General features: G+C 75.7%; 4 protein-coding genes across 4 annotated transcripts; 1 reads left to right on the top strand and 3 right to left on the bottom strand.

Moving 5' to 3' along the window:
* Window positions 1–569: 569 nt before the first annotated feature.
* Window positions 570–5,459, bottom strand: TNNI3 (troponin I3, cardiac type). The gene is made up of 8 exons (XM_087772968.1): window positions 5,449–5,459; window positions 5,141–5,261; window positions 5,016–5,057; window positions 4,813–4,944; window positions 4,271–4,360; window positions 3,628–3,798; window positions 838–940; window positions 570–675 (listed from the first exon to the last, which is right to left on the bottom strand). The coding sequence occupies exons 1-7, from the start codon at window positions 5,457–5,459 to the stop codon at window positions 839–841; spliced, it is 669 nt and encodes a 222-aa protein (XP_087629094.1). The 3' UTR covers window positions 570–675; window position 838.
* A 794-nt stretch (window positions 5,460–6,253) lies between these two features.
* DNAAF3 (dynein axonemal assembly factor 3) lies at window positions 6,254–9,318 on the bottom strand. The gene is given in 12 exon segments (XM_087772967.1): window positions 6,254–6,398; window positions 6,513–6,587; window positions 6,674–6,788; window positions 6,873–7,065; window positions 7,142–7,243; window positions 7,311–7,431; window positions 7,867–8,030; window positions 8,347–8,513; window positions 8,607–8,700; window positions 8,895–8,911; window positions 8,914–9,012; window positions 9,112–9,318. Coding segments are annotated over 12 exon segments (1,371 nt in total). The 5' UTR covers window positions 9,191–9,318.
* A 373-nt stretch (window positions 9,319–9,691) lies between these two features.
* On the bottom strand, window positions 9,692–12,975 carry HSPBP1 (HSPA (Hsp70) binding protein 1). Its single transcript, XM_087772965.1, has 8 exons — window positions 12,800–12,975; window positions 12,528–12,657; window positions 11,955–12,159; window positions 11,263–11,484; window positions 10,886–11,041; window positions 10,574–10,670; window positions 9,845–9,956; window positions 9,692–9,769 (listed from the first exon to the last, which is right to left on the bottom strand). The coding sequence occupies exons 2-8, from the start codon at window positions 12,651–12,653 to the stop codon at window positions 9,692–9,694; spliced, it is 996 nt and encodes a 331-aa protein (XP_087629091.1). The 5' UTR covers window positions 12,654–12,657; window positions 12,800–12,975.
* A 327-nt stretch (window positions 12,976–13,302) lies between these two features.
* Window positions 13,303–18,849, top strand: KMT5C (lysine methyltransferase 5C). The gene is made up of 8 exons (XM_087772964.1): window positions 13,303–13,398; window positions 13,529–13,656; window positions 14,052–14,214; window positions 14,782–14,891; window positions 14,971–15,134; window positions 15,621–15,640; window positions 16,307–16,443; window positions 18,798–18,849. The coding sequence occupies exons 2-8, from the start codon at window positions 13,547–13,549 to the stop codon at window positions 18,847–18,849; spliced, it is 756 nt and encodes a 251-aa protein (XP_087629090.1). The 5' UTR covers window positions 13,303–13,398; window positions 13,529–13,546.
* The last annotated feature ends 124 nt before the right edge of the window (window positions 18,850–18,973 follow it).

The following is an 18,973-nucleotide window of genomic DNA, read 5'->3' as shown; positions in this document are numbered from 1 at the left end:
GCCCCCCCCCGGGGATCTGCCCCCCCAAATACCCCCAGAGGGGGCGGACCCCCCAACACTCCAGCCCCCCAACACCAAATACCCCCGGGGGGCAGACCCCCAACACTCCAGCCCCCCAGGGGGTACCTGCCCCTCCCCCCAGCTCAGGCCCCCCAGCCCCCCCGTGCAATACTCTGAGCTGCCCCTTCCCCCCCCATACTGGGGGGGCTCCAGCTGCAAAGGCTTCTGGGTACGCCCCCCCCGCAGTGCCTTCTGGGTACCCCCAGCCCCGCCCCAAGGGCCACTGGGTCATCCCCCCCCGCCCCAGGGCATTGTGGGAAAATCCCATTTGATACCCTGGGGGGGGGGGTGTGCAAAGGATGCTGGGAGGCACGCTGGTGCTTGCAAAGCCTTATGGGTACCTCCCCCACCCGGGACCCCCCCCAAAGTGAAAGGTCAGAGGTCAACAGAGGTCAAGGGGGGGGTCGTTAATAAACGAGATGGAACGAAACGGGGGCTCCGCCTCTTGGGGGGGGGGGGGGGGGGCGAAGGCTCAGCAACGAGGCACTGATTGATGCTGGAGGTTTATTGGGGGGGGGGGGGGGGGGATGGAAGGGGGGGCTGGTGCCATGACAATGGTGATGATGGTGGTGATAATGGTGGTGATGATGGTGCCGGGGTCCGGGGCGGCTCCACCTGCAGGAGATGGGGAAGGGTCAGGGGGGGTTGGGGGCTCCCATGGGGCCCCCCCGGGGCGGGGGGAGGGGTAGGGGGGCTCCCATGGGGCCCCCCGGGGCGGGGGGAGGGGTTGGGAGGGTCCCATGGGGCCCCCGGGGCGGGGGTCCCCCCGTGTCTCACCTCAGGCCGTGGCCGCTCCCGGCGCCTCAAACTTCTTCTTGCGCCCCTCCATCCCGCTCAGCGCGTCCACGTTCTTCCGCCAGTCCCCGACCTCCCGGCTCTCCTGCCCCGCCCACCGCGTCATGGCGCGCCCCGGGCCACGCCTACCCCGCCCGGGCCACGCCCCATACGAGGACACGCCCATCCACCCCAGGACACGCCCCTGACAGGGGCCACGCCCACTCCAGCGGGACACGCCCCCCCCGTCCAGGCCGTGCCCATTCCAACCCAGCCATGCCTACGCACTCGGGACACGCCCCTCAAGCGATACCACGCCCACCCAACTTAGGCCTCGGCCATGCTGCTCGGGACACGCCCCCTTACCGAGGTCATGCCCACCCAACTTAGGCCACACCCACCATGCTCAGGCCACACCTACCCACTCAGGATGGGCCCCTCAAACGAGACCACGCCCACCCCACTCGGGACACGCCCCTTAAGCAAGGTCATGCCAGCCCCACAGGCCGTGCCCACCCACCCACATTAGGTCACGCCCACTGTGCTTGGGACACGCCTCCATATAGCGGCCACGCCCAGCCCCTCGAGTCACCTCCCTCAAGCACTGCCATGCCCACCCGGGAAAGGCACCTTCCACCCTGGCCACGCCTACCCACTCGGGACACAGCCCTCACAGGAGACCACACCCATCCGACTCGGGACACGCCCTTTAAGTGAGGTCATGCCTGCCCCACTTAGGACATGCCCCCTACAGGCCACACCTATGCCCTTGGGACACGCCCCCCTTACCGAGGCCACGCCCACCCAGGTCACACCTGCCTCCATATAGTGGCCACGCCCACCCCGCTCGGGACACGGCATTTAAGTGAGACCACACCTGTCCATCTCAGGCCACGCCCCTCAAGTCAGGCCACACCCATCCCACTCAGAACACGCCCTTTAAGCAAGGTCATGCTCTGGGGACACGCCCCCTTACAGAGGCCACGCCCAGCCACATTAGGCCACGCCTACCCACTCAGGACGCATCCATCACGCGAGACCACGCCCGTCCAACTTTTGCCACACCCATCCCACTCGGGACACGCCCTTTAAGTGAGGTTATGCCTGCCCCACTTAGGACATGCACCCCCCACAGGCCACGCCTATGCCCTCGGGACACGCCCACCCAACTTAGGTCACACGTGCCTCTGTATAGTGGCCACGCCTACCTCCTCGGGACACTCCCCTTAAGCGATGCCATGCCCAAGCACTCGGGCCACACCCACCCTATTTAGGCTACGCCCATCCCACTTGGGACACGCCTGCTCAAGCTAGGACACGCCCACCCAAATTAGGCCACACCCACCCCCTTGGGACACGCCCCAAAGAGGCCACGCATATGCCCTCAGGACACGCCCCTTAGGTGAGACCACGCCCATTCAACTTAGCTCACGCCCACCCTGGTCAGGACATGCAGCCATATAGTGGCCACGACTACCCGCTCTGGACATGCCCCTTATGCGAGGCCACGCCCACCCCACCTGGGACACGCCCTTTAAGCAAGGCAATGCTTGTCCATCTTAGGCCACGCCCCTCAACTCCGGCCACGCCCACCCAGCTTAGGTCACACCTGCCCCACACGACCCCCTTCAGCGGTAACGCCCACCTCGTTCGGGACACGCCCTTTAAGCGAGGTCGTGCCTGCCCCACTTGGGACACACCCCCACAGGCCATGCCTATGCCCTCTGGACACGCCCCCTTACCGAGACCACGCCCACCCAACTTAGGTCACACATGCCTCCATATAGCAGCCACGCCTACCTCATCGGGACACGCCCCTTAAGCGAGGCCATGACCTTCCCAATGGGGACACGCCCCCAACAGTGGCCACGCCCAAGCACTCGGGACATGCCGCTTAGGCCACGCCCACCCCGACTGGGACATGCCCCCTTAAGCAACATCATGCCAGACCCACTTAGGCCACCCGTATGCCCTCGGGACACACCCCCTTACCGTGGCCACGCCCACCACACTATGGACACGCCCCCTCTCCGCGAGACCACGCCCACCCCGATTGGGACACGCCCCTTAAGCGAGGTCGTGCCAGACCCCCTTAGGCCACGCCCGCACCCATGGGACATGCCCCCATACAGCAGCCACACCTACCTGGTCGGGACACGCCCCTTATGCAAGGCCATGCCCACCCTGTTCGGGATACGCCCCAACACAGACCACACCTAAGCACTCGGGACACGCCCCTTAAGCGAGACCACACCCACCCAACTTAGGTCACGCCCTCCCCGGTAGGGACATGCCGCCATCTAGCGGCCACACCTACCCGCTCTGGACACGCCCTTTAAGTGAGACAATGCTTGTCCATCTTAGGCCACGCCCCTCAAGTCCAGCCACGCCCAGCCAACTTAGGTCACACGTGCCTCCATATACTGGCCACGCCTACCCACTCGGGACACGCCCCTTAAGCGAGGTCTTGCCAGACCCACTTAGGCCATGCCCACGCCCTTGGGACACGCCCCCTTAGGTGACACCACGCCCCCTAAATTAGGTCACGCCCACCCTGCTCAGGACACGCCCCCATACAGCAGCCACGCCTACCCACTCGGGACACACCCTTTAAGCAAGTCCACGCCCCTTATGCAAGGACATAAACAGCCCCACTTAGGACACGCCCACCCCCCTCTGGACACGCCCCCTTACTGAGGCCATGCCCACCCAACGTAGGTCACGCCCCATCGCGGTTAGCCACGCCCCCGTGTCCCCGTCCCACCATATCCCGCGTCACCCACGTGTCCCCACCTTCTCGGCGTCGTCCTTGCGCACTTGCCGCAGCCCCGCCCGCAGGTCGGTGCCCACGCGGTGCTTGGACCCCAGCAGTGCCGCCATCATGGCGTCAGCCGACAGCCGCACCCGCCGCAGCGCCGGCCGCACGAACCGGCCCCCGGCCACGCGCCGGCGCAGCTCCTCCATCTGGGGAGAGCGGGGGAGGGGCGGCCGTTGTGGGGACAGGGACGTCCTGGGGACGCGGAGCCACCCGCCATGGAGCCGCCATCCGCGGACATCAGGAGCCGCGTGCCACCATGGGTCTGCCGTCTTGGGACATGGGGACATGGAGCCGCCCTCTGGGGACATCACGGGGACACGGAGCCACCCGCCACGTGGGGACATCACGGGGACACGGAGCCGCCGTTTGGGGACATCACGGGGACACGGAGCCACCCGCCACGTGGGGACATCACGGGGACACGGAGCCGCCGTTTGGGGACATCACGGGGACACGGAGCCACCCGCCACGTGGGGACATCACGGGGACACGGAGCCGGCGTTTGGGGACATCACGGGGACACGGAGCCACGTGCGGCCGCAGCTCCACTCTGGGGACGCGGGGCCGACGGTGGGGACGTTGGGGACGTTGGGGACGCTGACGGCCACGGGCCCCCACCTCGGCCACGTTCTTGCTGACGCGGGTGCCCATGTCATAGCGCTCCTCGTCCACGCGCCCCACGCGGGCATGCAGCTCCCGGCACAGCTCCTGGGGGAGGGGGCCACCCGCTACCGAGACCCCCCCTCCCCCCACCCCCACGACCCCTGGCCGCTCTGTGCCTCCCGATCCCCTCGGTGCCCCCCCCATGTCCGTGTGTCCGTCCCTGCCCCATGTTCCCGTGTCCCCCCTGTGTCTGTGTGTGTCCCATGTCCCCCCATGACCCTGTGTGTCTCCCCATGTCCGTGTGTCCCCCATGTCTCCCCTATGTCCCTATGTCCATGTGTCCCCATGTCCTCCCCATTTCCTTTTGTCTGTCCCTGCCCCGTGTCCCCATGTCCCTGTGTGTTCCCCTATGTCCGTGTGTCCGTCCCTGCCCCATGTTCCCCATGTCCCCCATGTCCGTCTGTCCCCATGTCCCTCATGTCCCTGTGTGTTCCCCCATGTCCCCCATGTCCGTCTGTCCCCGTGTCCCCATGTCCGTCTGTCCCCGTGTCCCCCACCTGGAGCTGGGGGAGGCCGAGCCCCTCGAGCGCCAGGGGGGGGCACAGCTCCCCCAGGTGCCGCAGCTTCTCCGCCGCCCGCTCCTGCTCCTCCCGCTCCAGATCCCGCTTCGCCCTCTGCAGCAGCAGCGTCTGGGGGGGCGGGGGGTCAGGGGGGACCCCGAGACCCCCAGGACGGGGGAGCCCCCACCCCCCCCAGTCACCTTCAGCTGCAGCTTTCGGGACGCTGAGATCTTGGGTTTCCTCTGTGGGGGGTGGAGATGGGGGTCGGGGGGGGGGGGGGAAGGGCTCTGTGCCCCCCAACCCCCCGCCCCCGCCCCGTGCCCACCTTGGCGTGCGGCTCCACGGCGTAGGCCCGGTAATTGGCCGAGGATTTGCGGCGCAGGGGGGGCGGCTGCGGCTGCGGGGGGCGGGGGGGGCCCCGGCTCCTCCTCCTCCTGCGGGGGGCGCTGTGCGGGGGGTCAGCGGGGGGAGGGGAGGGGCGGGGGGCGGGGGGAGGGGCGGCGAGCGACCTACCGGCACGTCCTCCCTGGGGGGGAGGGGGCGGTCAGAGACCCCCGACCCCGCTGAGCACGGGACCCCCCTCCCCCTCACGGACCCAAGCGTCCGGACCCCCCGCCCCCCACCCCCACTCACTCCTCGGCCATGCTGCTGGTCCCGGTGCTGGAAGAAGACCGGAGCGGTGCGGGGGGGGGGCGGGGCCGGGGGGGACGCACACCCCCCCCACCCCCCACCCCCTCCAGGCCCGGCGCTGCCCCTATTTGGGGCCGGCGGCTCCGGGGCCGATAAGGGGGGATAAATATAGCCCTTATCGCCCCCCTCCCCCCGGGTCCGGGCAGCCCCGCCCCCCCAAGGGCACCCAGGACCCGGCCCAGGCGCCCCCTCTGCCGCCCCCCCCCTCCCCAGGGTGCGGGGACCCCCCCAAACACCGCCACCCCACCCCCCCCCAGGGCGAACAGGACCCCCCTCCCCTCCGGGGACCCCCCCGCCCCACAGATCCCCCCTTGTCACCCCACGGACCCCCCTGCCCCAGGGACCCCCCCGCCCCGGGGTCCCCCCCCCCCGCCCCGCCCCGAGAGGACCCAGGCGTCCGGCAGCCCCTGCCCGGTGGCGACCCCCCCGCCCCGCCGGCCCCCCCCCCCCCCCCCCCCCCACAACAGGGGGCCCAGGCGCCCGGGACCCCCCCCCGTTACCTGCCGGAGCCGGAGCCGGGAGCCGCCGGCGGCGCTTTATGAATGGGCGGGGGCGGGGCCTCGGCACGGGGGCGGGCGGTGGCTTATGAATGGGCGGGGCGACGGGGCCTCGAGGCCGGGGGGGGTCCGGGGATCTGGGGGGGTTTGGGGGTCCGGGAGGGGGGTAGGAAGGGTTGGGGGTCCCGGCAGCCGCCGGGGGGGGGATGGGGGGGTTGGGTGTCCCGGGGGTTGGGGGGTGGGGGGAGGGGTCAGGGGTGGGGGGGCCGTCGGAAGCGGGCGCAGGCCGGGGGCTCCCCGGGGCCGCCCCAGGGCTCGAAGCCGCTGGCCCGGGCCAGCGCCACCGCCTGCGCCCGGAACGCGTCGAGCTGGGGCTGCCGCAGGGTGGGCACGAACCTGGGGGGCGGGGGGTCGTTGGGGGCCTGGGGGGTCCCAGGCCCTGCGGGGGGGGGGTCGGGTCGTTGGGGGCCTGGGGGGTCCCAGGCCCTGCGGGGGGGTCCCGGTACCTACGTGGGCAGCTCCACCAGCAGCGTGGCCCCGGGGGCCGCCAGCAGCCCCAGCTCGGGGCTCAGCTCCTGCAGCGACCTGGGGGGCGGGGGGGGGGGGGGCTGAGGGACCCGGGCGGCGGGACCCCCCCCGGGACCCCCCCCACCCCCCCGGACCCCCCCCACCTCCAGCCCAGCAGCAGCAGCCGGCAGCTCCCCTCCAGGCGGGCGCGGGCGGGGGGGCGGCGGGCGCTGCCCAGCGGCAGGAACCGGACGCGGAGCGGGAGCGGCACCAGGGGCCCTGCGGGAACGGGGGGGGGTCGGGGGGGACACGATGGAGGGCGGGGGGGGGGGTCGGGTCCGACCCGGGGGGAGGGGGGCTCACCCAGGGGGGTGTCGGCGTTGCAGGTGGGGGCCCCGAGGGGGTCCCCGTCGGTGTGGGGGGGGTCCCGGTCCTCGGGGGGGTCCTCGTCGGCGCGGGGGGGGTCCCGGTCCCCGGGGGGGTCCCCGGGGGGGGTCCCGGTCAGCAGCTCGTGCAGCATCGCCGTGACGTTGGCCAGGGAGATCTCGGTGGCCGTCTGGGGGTGGGGGGAGGGGGCGACCGTGAGCCCCCCGGGACCCCCCCCACCCCCCGACGCCCCCCAGCCCCCCCACCTTCCCGGGGCTCCGCAGCCCGCCGGTGTCGAGGCCGAAGGCGAGGAAGGGCCCGGTCACCGTGTCCCCCCAGTAGCCGCTGTCCGGCCCCGGCTGCCCGTCCTGGGGGGCGGGGGGGGGGTCAGTGCCCCCGGGACCCCCCCGCCCCCCCCCCCCGGGCCCCACTCACGGCGTGGGGCAGGCGGCCGCTCTGCAGGGTGGGGTTGGGGACCGCGGCCCCCCCCCGCGGGACGAAGGCCTCGCCGCTCTCGCGCCAGCGCCCAAACTCGCCCGGGGCGACGGTGGTGGCCTGGGGGCGGGGGGGGGGGGGGCATGGACCCACGGACCCCCCCGGAGCCCCCCACTGCCCCCGACCCCCCGTGGTGCCCCCCGGAGCCCAGAGCCCCTCTGGCCGGGACCCCCCAGACCCCTCCATATTTCCCCGTTATCCCCGGGGGGTGCAGGTCCCGGTCCCCCCGTACCCCCCCATACCCCCCCGTACCCCCCGGTCCCCCCGGGGGTGCAGCCCCCGTTACCCCCCCCCGTTACCCCCCGGTCCCGGTCCCCCTCGGTTCTCCTGTTACTCCCCTGAACCCCCCGGTGCAGCCCCTGTTACCCCCCCCCGTCCCCCCGTATCCCCCGGAGGTGCAGCCCCCGTTACCCCCCCGTTACCCCCCGGTCCCCCCGTATCCCCCGGAGGTGCAGCCCCCGTTACCCCCCCGTTACCCCCCCGGTCCCCCCGTCCCCCCCGGGGGTGCAGCCCCATCCGCAGCTCCCAGTCCGCCACCGCCGCCCTCGCCTCGTATCTGGTCCCGAGTCGCCGCCGCAGCCGCTGCTCCCAGCCCCGGGACTCCGGTACCGGCCGCTCCCAGCGCCGCAGCACGGCCTCCAGCGCGTCCCGCTCCCGGCACTGCCGGCGGCGGCTCCCGGTACGGCCCCGGCCCCGGGACCCCCCGCACCCCGGTTCCCCCCGCCCCGACCAGTCCCGGGACCCCCCCCGACCCTGGGACCGGCACCGGGACCTCCGGCATCCCCAGCACCGGCCCGGCCCGGTTCCCCCCCGCTGTCCCCGGGACCCCAGCACCGGGCAGCCCCGGATCCCCCCAGCCAGTCCCGGCCCCCCCTCCCCCCGCCCCGGCACCAAACAGCCCCGGTTCCCTCCCCGGACCCCCGGTACCGGACACCCCCGGCCCCTGGGACCGGTACCGAGACCCCCCCGCTCTGACCTTCATCAGCCCCAGCTCGGGGGGCCCCTCCGGCCCCCGGGGCCCCTCCCGGTGCCGGTCCCCGCCGACCCAGCGGCGCAGGCGGGCGGCGGCCCCGCTCAGCAGCGCGGCGGTGGCGGCGCGGAGGCGGCTGGAGCCCAGCAGCTCCAGGAGGGCGGCGGCGCGGGCTGCGGGCAGCGGGGACCGGGGCACCGGGGAGGTCCCGGGGGGTCCCGGGGCACCGGGAGGGGGGGCCCGGGGAGGGGGGAGTCCCGCCGTACCTGCCGGCCCGCCGCGTCCCGGGGCTTCGGTCGCCAGGAGGAGGAAGAGGAGCTGCCGGGCCACGGCCTCGGGGCGCTGCTCCGCCACGAAGAGCTGCGGGGGGGAGCCCCGGTAACACCGGGACCCGCCGGTAACCCCCCGGAACCCCCCCCCCCGGTACCACCAACCCCCCCGGGACCCCTCCCCGGAGCCCCGGGACCCCGATATCTGCCCCAGAACCTGCCGCCCCCCCCCCCGCCCCCCCCCCGCCGCTGCCGGTCCCGCCCCCCCCGGTGCCGGTGCCGTACGGTGATGGCGCGGGGGGTCCCCGCCGGGCCCGGGCCGCCGTCAGCAGGAGGTGCCGCCCCTCCGCCGCGCCCACCAGCAGCACCGCCGCCTCCGCCTCGGGGTCGGGCTCCGGGGGTACTGCGGGGGGGGGGGGGGGGGGGGGAGACGGCGTCACCGGGGGCGGGGGGGAGTCCCGGGGCACCGGGAGGGGGAGCGGGGAGGGGGTGCCGGGCTCACGGTGCTGGCGGAGGTCGAGCGCCGGGGACAGCCCCCACCAGCACACGGTGCCCAGGCCCTCCGCGCCGCCGGCCGCCATGGCGGAGCGCCGCCGGCCCGGCCACGCCCCCTCCCGCCGGTAACGGAGCCAATGGGGAGCGAGAACGGCGGCGCGGCCCCGCCCCCCCGCCGGCGTGAGGGACGCGGTCTCCACGGCAACGGCGGGGCGCCAGGCCCCGCCCCCAGCAACGGCCCGGCCGCGAGGCCCCGCCCGCAGCAACGGTCTGCCGGGAGACCACGCCCCCAGCAACGGCCCGGCCGCGAGGCCCCGCCCCCTAGCAACAATCAGCCAAGAAGCCACGCCCCTCAAGACCACAGACCACGCCCCCCGCGCTAGGCCCCGCCCCCGACGGCGCTGACCGGGTCCCCCCCGGGGGAGGGGGTTGGGTGGCAGCAGCCCTGCCCAGAACGTGACGTCGGCGATGACATCACCGGGGGAGCCCCCACCCCTTTCTGCCACGGAGCCCAGGACGCATCCAGCAGTGAAGCCTTTATTGCCCGCCCGGAGCCGGGGCGGCCAAGGGGGGGGGTCCCGGGGGGGTCACCGGTCCATGGTGCTCTCCTCGGGGGGGGTCTCGGAGGGGAGGTGCAGCAGCCGCGCGCAGAGGTCCGGCTCCCCCTGCCCCAGATGGGGGGGGGGGGCTCACTGAGGCCCCCCCCAGCCCCGGGACCCCCCCGGGACCCCCCCCCGTACCTGGAACTCCTCGCGGCCCCGCAGCAGCCCCCGCCGCTCCCGCAGCAGCTCCTCCAGCCCCAGGGCGGGGGCCCGGCACTCCCGCACCCCCTCGGGGGAATCCGAGGCCAAACTGGGGGGGGGCAAGGGGGCTGAGGAGGGGGGCACGACGCCCCCATCACCCCCGGGACCCCCCCAGGGACCCCCACTGCGGGGATGCCGTGTTGGGGTGCCTCCCAGCCCCCCCGGGCTGCGATTTTGGGGTCCCCCGCGCCCCCCCGGGGGTCTCACCTGCAGAGTGCCCCCCCCAGCCCCCCCGGGCTGCGATTTTGGGGTCCCCCACGCCCCCCCGGGGTCTCACCCGCAGAGTGCCCCCCCCAGCCGCAATTTTGGGGTCCCCCGTGCCCCCCCAGGTCTCACCCGCAGAGTGCCCCCCCCAGCCCCCCCGGGCTGCGATTTTGGGGTCCCCCACGCCCCCCGGGGTCTCACCCGCAGAGTGCCCCCCCCAGCCGCAATTTTGGGGTCCCCCGTGCCCCCCCAGGTCTCACCCGCAGAGTGCCCCCCCAGCCCCCCCGGGCTGCGATTTTGGGGTCCCCCACGCCCCCCCGGGGGTCTCACCCGCAGAGTGCCCCCCCCAGCCGCAATTTTGGGGTCCCCCGCGCCCCCCCCAGGTCTCACCCGCAGAGTGCCCCCCCCAGCCCCCCCGGGCTGCGATTTTGGGGTCCCCCGTGCCCCCCCGGGGGGTCTCACCCGCAGAGTGCCCCCAGCGCGTGCTCGTGGGCCCCGTCGTGCTCCGTCCGCAGCAGAGCCACCAGCTGGGCCACCGTCCCCAGCCGGCACAGGGGCTCTGGGGGGGAAGGGGAGGGCACAATATGGGGGGGCTGCGGGGGTCCCGGGGAGGGGGGCCCAAGGGAGGAGGGGGGTCCCTAGAAGGGCTGAAGGGGTCCCACGGCAGGGCTGGGGGTCCCAAGGGATCCCGGGAGTGGGGGGTGTGTCCTAGGAACAGATGAGGGGGGTCCCAGGAGGGGTTTGGGGGTCCCGGGGCAGGGGGGGGACTCTCACCGCGCAGGCGGGGGTGCTCGCGCAGCAGGCAGTGCAGCAGGAAGGCGGCGCGGGCGCGCAGGGGGGGCCGGGGGCTCTGCAGGGCCCCCCCCAGCGCCTCCAGCCCCCCCAGGCGCTCGAACTGCTCCAGGCCCTCGGGCTGCGCCCGCACCAGGCCTGGGAGAGGGGCGACAAAAACGGGGGGTGGGGGGGTGGTCAGAGCCTGCACCCCCACCCTCGCACCCCCAAACCTTCCCCCGTGCCCCCCCTTTGTCCCCACGTGCCCCCACCCCCATGCCCCCTGTGCCCCCCCAACCTCCCCCTCCCCAAATCCCCCCACCTCGGCCCCACATCCCCTCAGCCCCCCCCGGGACCCCCCAGCTCCCCCCCCAACTCACAGGAGATGGCGAAGAGGGCGCAGGGTGGCACGCGGGGGTCGGGGTCCCCCCGCAGCCCCCCCAGGAGGGTGGGGAGGGCCCCCAGGGCCAGCGCCCGCCCCTGGGCCCCCGGCAGGTTCTGGGCGCAGGCACCCACCACCCGGGCGGCCCCCGCCCGCAGCGGGGCCCAGGGGTGCCCCAGCAGCCCCACCACCGCCTCCAGCCCCCCCAGGGCGCAGAAATCTGGGGAGGGGGGGAGGGGGCAGAGCCCCCCCCCCCCCCGAAACCCCCAGCCCCCTCTGAGCACCCCCAGCCCCACCCCCCACCCTTTGGGACCCCCACCCCAGCACCCTGCCCCCCCCCGGGGATCCCCCGCCCCCCAGCACCATCCCAGCCCCCCAAATGCCCCCCATGCACTGAGCCCCCCAACCACCCTGATGGGCCTCCCACTCACCCCCCAGCCCCCCCGTGGGAACCCCCAGCCCCACCCAGGGACCTTTGTGGGTCCCTCAGCCCCCCTGGGCCCCCCAGCATCCCGTGAGCCCCCCCAAACCCCCCTCCCCAGTGCCCTGAGCCCCCCCCCAGGCCCCCAACCACCCTCATGGGCCCCCCACTCTCCCTCAGCCCCCCCAGATCCCCCCAGTCCCCCTCGAGGGAACCCCCCCAGCCCCACCCAGGACCTTCACGGGCCCCTCAGCCCCCCCCGCCCCCACCGGTGGCGTTGTCCAGGCTCTCGCACAGCTCCGCCAGCAGCTCCAGGGCCCGTTCGTGGGGTCCCGTCTCCCCCGGGCCCCTCTCGGCCGCCTCCTCCCCGGGGCAGGGCCCCGCCAGCACCCCCAGGCAGCGCCGCAGCTCCTCCTGCGCGCCCCCGGGCCCCCCCAGCGCCTCCGCCACCGCCGCCCGCAGCCACCGCTGCCGCTGCGGGACCGCCCGTCGGACACCAGAGCCCCCCGGGACCCTGCTGACCCCCCCAGAACCCCCCCGGGCCCACCAAGCCCCCCCGGACCCGCTGACCCACCACAAGGACCGGCTAAGCCCCCCAGGATCCCCAGAGCCCCCCGGGCCCATCGACCAGCCCCGAGCCCCCCAGGACCCCCAGAGCACCCCCCAGGACCCCCTCCGGGGCCCATCGACCAGCCCCGAGCCCCCCAGGAGCCACCGAGCCCCCCAGGAGGCCCCGCATCCCCTCAAGGACCCACGGCCCCCCCGCAACAGCCTCCATACCCCTCACAGCCGCCCCCCCACCCCGGACCCTCCGTGCCCCCGGAGACCCCCCCCGCGCTCACCTCCTCGCCCATGGGCTCCCGGGGCGGGGCCTGGGGCTCCCCGGCCGCCACCGCCATCTCCAGCAGCCCCTGCAGCGTGTGGGGGGGCTCCCGCCGGCCCCCCCCGCCTCCCGCCGCCGCCGCCATCGCCCTGCCGCGGCGCAGTCAGCGGCCCGCGCCGCACTTGGGGCCGCCCCGGGCTCCCCCCCGCGCCCCCTTCGTTCCCCCGGGGCCCCCCCGACCGCCCAGCGACCCCCCCGGCTACCCCCGGCCCCGCCGGGCCCCCCCCGCACCTTTTAAAGCCGACCGCTCGCCCTGGGCGCCGCCATCTTGCGCGGGAGCGGGGCCGGCGCGGCGGAAGGGGCGGGGCCGAACGCGGGGGGCGGGGCCCGGGGTTTATTGTTTACCCGCGCCGCATTGTGCTCCGGCGCCGCTGAGCGACAACGCCCTTCGCCAATGCAAGCGAGGGGCGGGCGCTCGGGGTGGGCGCTCGGGCAATGAGAGCCGGGGAGGGCGGCGGTTGCTAGCCAATGGAGAGCGAGGGGCGGGAGAGGCGTGACCGGCGTCAGTCCCGGCCAATGACCAGCCAGAAACGCCCCGGCCAATGGGGCGCGGCACGTGCCGCCCAGGCGGGACAGCGCGGCTCGGCCAATGGGAACCGCGAGCGCCTCAGGCCGGGGGCGGGACGGAAGAGCGATTGGCGGCGCCGGCGGCCAATGGTCACGGCGGGACGGAGGGCGGGCGGCCAATGGGGATGGCGGAGAGGCGTGCGCGTGCGGCGGCGGGGACGGCGGGAGCGGCCCGGCAGCGGCGGCGGCGGCGGCCCGGCCGCGGTACCGGTACCGGCTCCAGCGGGGGCCGGGCCGGGCCGGGCCGGGCCGCCGACGCTCCGGTAACGGCTGGGCCCGCCGGGGCCGGGCGGGACGCGGGTCCCGGTTGTTGTTCCCCCCCCGAGCTCTTTGTCTGGGCCCCCCGGGGCGGCGGGGCCGCTCCCCGGTAACCCCCCCCGCCCCCTCCCGCAGGATGCCCGGCGGCGGACGATGGGGTCCCGGCGGGTGACGGCGCGGGAGCTGTGCGAGAACGACGACCTGGCCACCAGCCTGGTGCTGGACTCGGTGCTGGGCTTCCGCACCCACAAGATGGGCGTCAGGTGGGGCCGGGGGAACCGGGCGGCGGGGGGGGCCGGGAACCTCTGGGGTCCCTGTCCCGGGGTGGGGGGGTCCCGGTCCTGAGGGGGGTCCCGGTCCCGGGGGGGGGGGTCCCGGTCCTGGGGGGGTCCCGATCCCCCTTGTCCCGGGGGGCTTTGGTTTCCCCATCCCGGGGTCCTTGTCCTTGGGGGAGGCCTGGTCCTGAGCCCCCAGCCCTGAGGGTCCCGGGGGTCCCCACGCTGTCCCTCTCCCGGGGGGGTGTCCCCGTCCCGGGGTCCGTGTCCCGGGGGTGCCCCCCGTCCCGGGGTCCCCGCCCTGGGGGGGTCGTCTCCCCACCCCAGCGCCCAGCCCCGGGGGGCGCCGCGTCCCCCCCGCAGCAAGGGCGGTGTTGGCGCAGCCCCCTGCCCGCCCTGCGGCGGCAGCACCTCCTGCGCGCCGCCGTCGAGGGCTTCTGCCGGCGGCGGGACCTGGAGGCGGCCTGGCGGGCGCTGAGCGGCGCCTGGGCCCCGGCCTTCTTCCAGCGGCGCCGCCCGCTCCAGCGCGCCGCGCTCAAGAGCCACGTGAGGGGGATGGGGGGGCACGGGGGGGTCCCTAGGGGGGGTCCCTAGGGGTGGCACGGGGGGGCTGTGGGGGGCTGTGGGGTCTCTGGGGGCACGGGGGGTTCCTGTGGGGGTACAAAGGGGCCTATGGGGTGGGGGGGTCGCTGTGAGGGGCACAGTGGGGTCTGTGGGGCGGGGGGGGGGCACAATGGGGTGGGGGGGTTCCTATGGGGCAGGGGGTCGCTGTGGGGGGCACAGTGGGGTCTGTGGGGCGGGGGGGGCACAATGGGGTGGGGGGGGTCTCTATGGGGCGGGGGGGTCCGTGTGGGTCACAGGGGGGCTCCCTGTGGGGGTGCAATGGGGTGGGGGGGGTCCCTGTGGGGGTGCAATGGGCCCTGTGGCGCACGGGGGGCTCCTATGGGGCGGGGGGGGGGGCTCTGTGGGGCACAGGGGGGGGCTCCCGGGGGGGGGGGGGCACAGCAGGGACCCCCGGGAAGGGGGGGCTGGGGGGCTCCGGGGGGCCGGGCGCCGGGGGCCCCCCGCGGTGGGGGGCTGGGGGCGCCCCTGACCCCCCCGTCCCCCCCCCAGGTGTTCCGGTACCTGCGCGTCTTCCTGCCCGAGAGCGGCTTCTCCATCCAGCCCTGCAGCCGCTACTCGCGCGAGACCAACGGCGCCCGCGTCGTCTCCACCCGCGCCTGGTGCGGGGCCGGCGGGGGGGGGGGTCCCCGCGCCCCCCGACCCCCCCGGACCCCCCCGACGCCCCCGCCTCTCCCGCAGGCGCAAGCACGAGACGCTGGAGCTGCTGGTGGGCTGCGTGGCCGAGCTGCGGCCGCCGGACCAGGCCCTGCTGCGGGCGGGCGAGAACGACTTCAGCGTCATGTACTCCACGCGCCGCCGCTGCGCCCAGCTCTGGCTCGGCCCCGCCGCCTTCATCAACCACGGTGCGGCCCCGGACCCCCCCGGGGGTCCCCAAACCCCCCCGGGGGTCCCCCAAACCCCCCCCGGGGGTCCCCACCCCCCCCAGGGGTCCCTGCCCCGCTCCAGACCCCGGCCGTTCCCTGGGACCCCCGGCTCTGACTCGGCCCCGCCGCCTTCGTCAACCCCGGGGGGGGCCCCAAAATCTCTCTGGGGGTCCCCAACCCCCTCCTGGGGGTCCCCAAACCCCCCCGGGGGTCCCGACCCCTCTGCAGCCCCCCCCGGCCGTTCCCTGGGACCCCCGGCTCCAGCTCAGCGCCCCCCCCCCCGTTGTCAGCCCTGTGGTGTCCCTGCAGCCCCCCCAAACCCCCGGAGCCCCCCAACCCCCCCAGGGCCCCCCACGCGATCCCCCGGACCCCCCCGGGGACCCCCCCCCCCCGAGCCCCCTGGGGACCCCCAAAATAGGGCGGGGGTCCCTGAGCGGCTGCTGATGAGGCCCTTCCCCCCCCCAGACTGCCGCCCCAACTGCAAGGTGAGGGGCTGGGGGGGTCCCGGGGGGGGGGGGCCCTGTGGGTCTGGGGGTGTCATGGGGGGTCCCCGAGGGGCTGGGGGGTCACGGGGGGGGGTCCTTGGGGGGAGGTTGGGGTGTGGGGGGTTCCCAGTGGCTTTGGGGGTTTCCTGGGGGTTTTGGGGCACGGGGGGGGTCCTGGGGGTTTGTGGGGTGCAAGGGGGGGGGGTTGGGGCATGGGGGGGTCCCGGGGGCGTTTGGGGTGCAGAGGGGGTCCAAGGGGGTTTGGGGGGGGGGCTCCTGGGGGTTTGTGGGGTGCAGGGGGGTCCCAGTGGTTTTGGGGGGATCCCCGGGGGTCCAGGGGGGTTTTGGGGAAGGGGGGGGGGGTCCCGGGGGGGTTTGGGGCACATGGGGGGTTCCGTGGGGTTTTGGGGTGCAGAGGGGGCGTTTCAGGGTGCAGGGGGTGTTTGGGGGCCTGGGGGGGGGTTTGGGGTGCAGAGAGGGGGGCACGGGGGGGGGTCCCGGGGGCATTTGGGGTGCAGGAGGGGGGTCCAAGGGGGTTTTGGGGTGCGGCGGGGGGTTGCGGTGGTTTTGGGGGGGGGTCCCCAGGGGGGTTTTGGGGCGCGGGGGGGGGGCTGTGGGGTGCGGGGGGGCCCCGGGGGTGCCGGGGTGCCAGTGTCGGCGGCGCAGCTGGTGGCGGCGGAGGGGCAGGCGGCGCGGGTGCAGGCGCTGCGCGACATCGCGCCGCGGGACGAGATCACCTGCTTCTACGGGGACGGCTTCTTCGGGGAGAACAACGAGCGCTGCGAGTGCCGCACCTGCGAGAGGTGGGCGAAACGGGGGGGGCGAAACGGGGGGGGGGGCGAAACGGGGGGGGGGGGCCCTGAAACGGGGGGGGGGGGGCCCTGAAACGGGGGGGGGGCGAAACGGGGGGGGGCGAAACGGGGGGGGGGGATCCTGAAACGGGGGGGGGGGGCGAAACGGGGGGGGGGGCGAAACGGGGGGGGGGGGGATCCTGAAACGGGGGGGGGCGAAACGGGGGGGGGGGCGAAACGGGGGGGGGGGATCCTGAAACGGGGGGGGGGGCCCTGAAACGGGGGGGGACCCCAAAACGGGGGAGACCCCGAAACGGGGGGGGGGGACCCCAAACGGGGGGGCCAAAACCACCCTGGGAGCCCCCAAAACGCCCCCGGGCCCCGACGCCTCCTCCCGAAGGGGGGGGTGAGAGCTCCCTGGGGGACCCCGAAACCTCCCTGGGGGCCCCGACGCCCCCTGGGGACCCCAAAATGTCCTCCCAGGGGCGGGGGGGGGTCCCCAAAGCGCCCCCGGGGTGGGGGTGGGGGCCCCGAAGGAGCACGTGGGGGATGGGGGGGGACCCCGCCACGGCCCCTGGGGGGGTAAAACGTGGGGGTGGGGGAGGGGCGTTGGGGCATGGGGGCTCCCCCTGACCCCTCCCCCCCCCCCCCCCCCCGGCCGGGCCGAAGGCGCCTCCCGCCAGCGGGGGAGGGCCGCGCCGCCCCCCCCGGCGCCCCCCAAGTACGCGCTGCGCGAGACGGAGGGGCGCCTGGGGCGGGGGAGGGGCCGCGCCCCCCGCCCCCCGCCGCCGCTGCCGCCGCCCCCGCCCCCCCCCCGCGCCGCCGCCGCCGCCCCTCCCCCGCCCCCCCAGCCCCGCGTCCCCCTCCACGACTGCGCGGGCTGCGGGGGCGCTGCCGGCTGCGGGGGAGCCCCGCGTGCGCCTGGGCCGCCTGCCCCCGCCCCCCCGCCGCGCCCCTCCCCCCGCCGCCCGACCCCAAGCTCTCGCTCTACGCCCACGTGCGCCTGGGGGGGGCGGGGGGGCGCGGGGACCCCCCGCCTGCGGCTGGTGCTGACCCACGGCGCCATCGCGCTGCAGGCCGCCCCCCACCCCTCGGCCTGAGGGGGGCGCGGGGGGGGGGGGGGGGCCCCGCCCCCCCCCTCCCCCTCCCCCCCGCCCCCCCCCCCCCGCGGCGCCGGACGCCTGGGCCCCCCCCTCCCCCCGCGCTGGGGGGGGGGGGGCATGGTGGGGGGAGGGGTGGGGGTCTGCGGTGCTGGGGGAGGGGGGTTGGTTTTGTACTAAAATAAAGGAAATTGGAACCAAACGGCGGCTGCGGGCGAGCAATGGGGGTGTCGTGTCGTGTCCCCCCCCCGCGCGGGCCCCACGTGCCGGGGGGGGGGAGGGGAGGGACAGAGCCCCCCGCCCCCCCCCCCCCGGGTCCCCAACAAAGGGCAGGAGCGCGGACAGGTGGGGGTGACGTCAGGGGACGGGAATAGGAGCCCCCTCCCCCACCCGGCCTTTGTCTTCCCCCAAAATGGTCCGGGGGCCCCCAACCCCCCCCCCCACCCCCCGCGACCCCCCAGTCGAGGACACCCCCGCCCACCCAAGTGGACGTGAGCCCCCCGCCCCCCAGTGCCCCCCGCCCCCCAAGTGGGCCCGGGTCCCCCGACCTCCCCGCCCCCCAAGTGGGCACCCCCCCCCCGCCCCCGCCAGCTGCGGTGTCCGGTGTCGGTGACATTTCGGTGGCATCTCGGGAACAATGGGGGGGAATTTTTGGGGGGGGGGAGGTGTCCCTGTCCGGGGGGTGACGTCACGCGGGGGTGGGGCAGCCCCCGATAAAGGGACCCCCGGGGTGAGGGGGGGGGTCGACTCCAGCGGAGCCCGAGGGAGCGACCCCAGCGGTGGGGGATGGGGGGGCCATAGGGGTGCTATGGGGCAGCGGAGGGGTCGGGGGGGGCATAGGGGCTATGGGGGGCTATAGGGGCTGGGGGGGGGCTATGGGTCTATAGGGGCTGTAGGGCCATAGGGGTGCTATGGGGCAGCGGAGGGGGCGGGGGGGGGGCATAGGGGCTATGGGGGGCTATAGGGGCTGGGGGGGCTATGGGTCTATAGGGGCTGTAGGGCCATAGGGGTGCTATGGGGCAGCGGAGGGGTCGGGGGGCTATAGGGGCTGTGGGGGGCTATAGGGGTCGGGGGGGCTATGGGGGGCTATAGGGGCTGGGGGGGCTATAGGGGTCGGGGGGGCTATGGGGCAGCAGAGGGGCTGGGGGGATGGGGGTGGGGGGCGGTGGGGTCCGTGGGGGAGGCGGGAGGATGCCGGTGGGGGATGGGATGGGGGTCTCGGGGGGGGGAGGGGTGCAGCCCCCACCCCCTGACCCCCCTCCCCAGGACCCCCCCACCCGCCGCCATGTCGGAGGCCGAGGAGGAGTACGAGGAGTGAGTGCCCCTCCCCCCCGCGCCCCCCTCCCCCCGCCCCTCCCCCACCCCCTCACCCCTCTCCTCCCCCCAGGGAGCGGCCCGAAGGTGAGCGGCCCCCGCGAGCGCGGCCCCGTTAATGAGCCCCC

The sequence above is a fragment of the Nipponia nippon genome, unplaced genomic scaffold (genome assembly GCF_047370975.1).
Source record: "Nipponia nippon isolate SJK-2023a ecotype South Korea unplaced genomic scaffold, ASM4737097v1 scaffold_38, whole genome shotgun sequence".
NCBI classification, from domain to species: domain Eukaryota; kingdom Metazoa; phylum Chordata; class Aves; order Pelecaniformes; family Threskiornithidae; genus Nipponia; species Nipponia nippon.
This window is presented reverse-complemented; position numbering and strand designations above follow the sequence as displayed.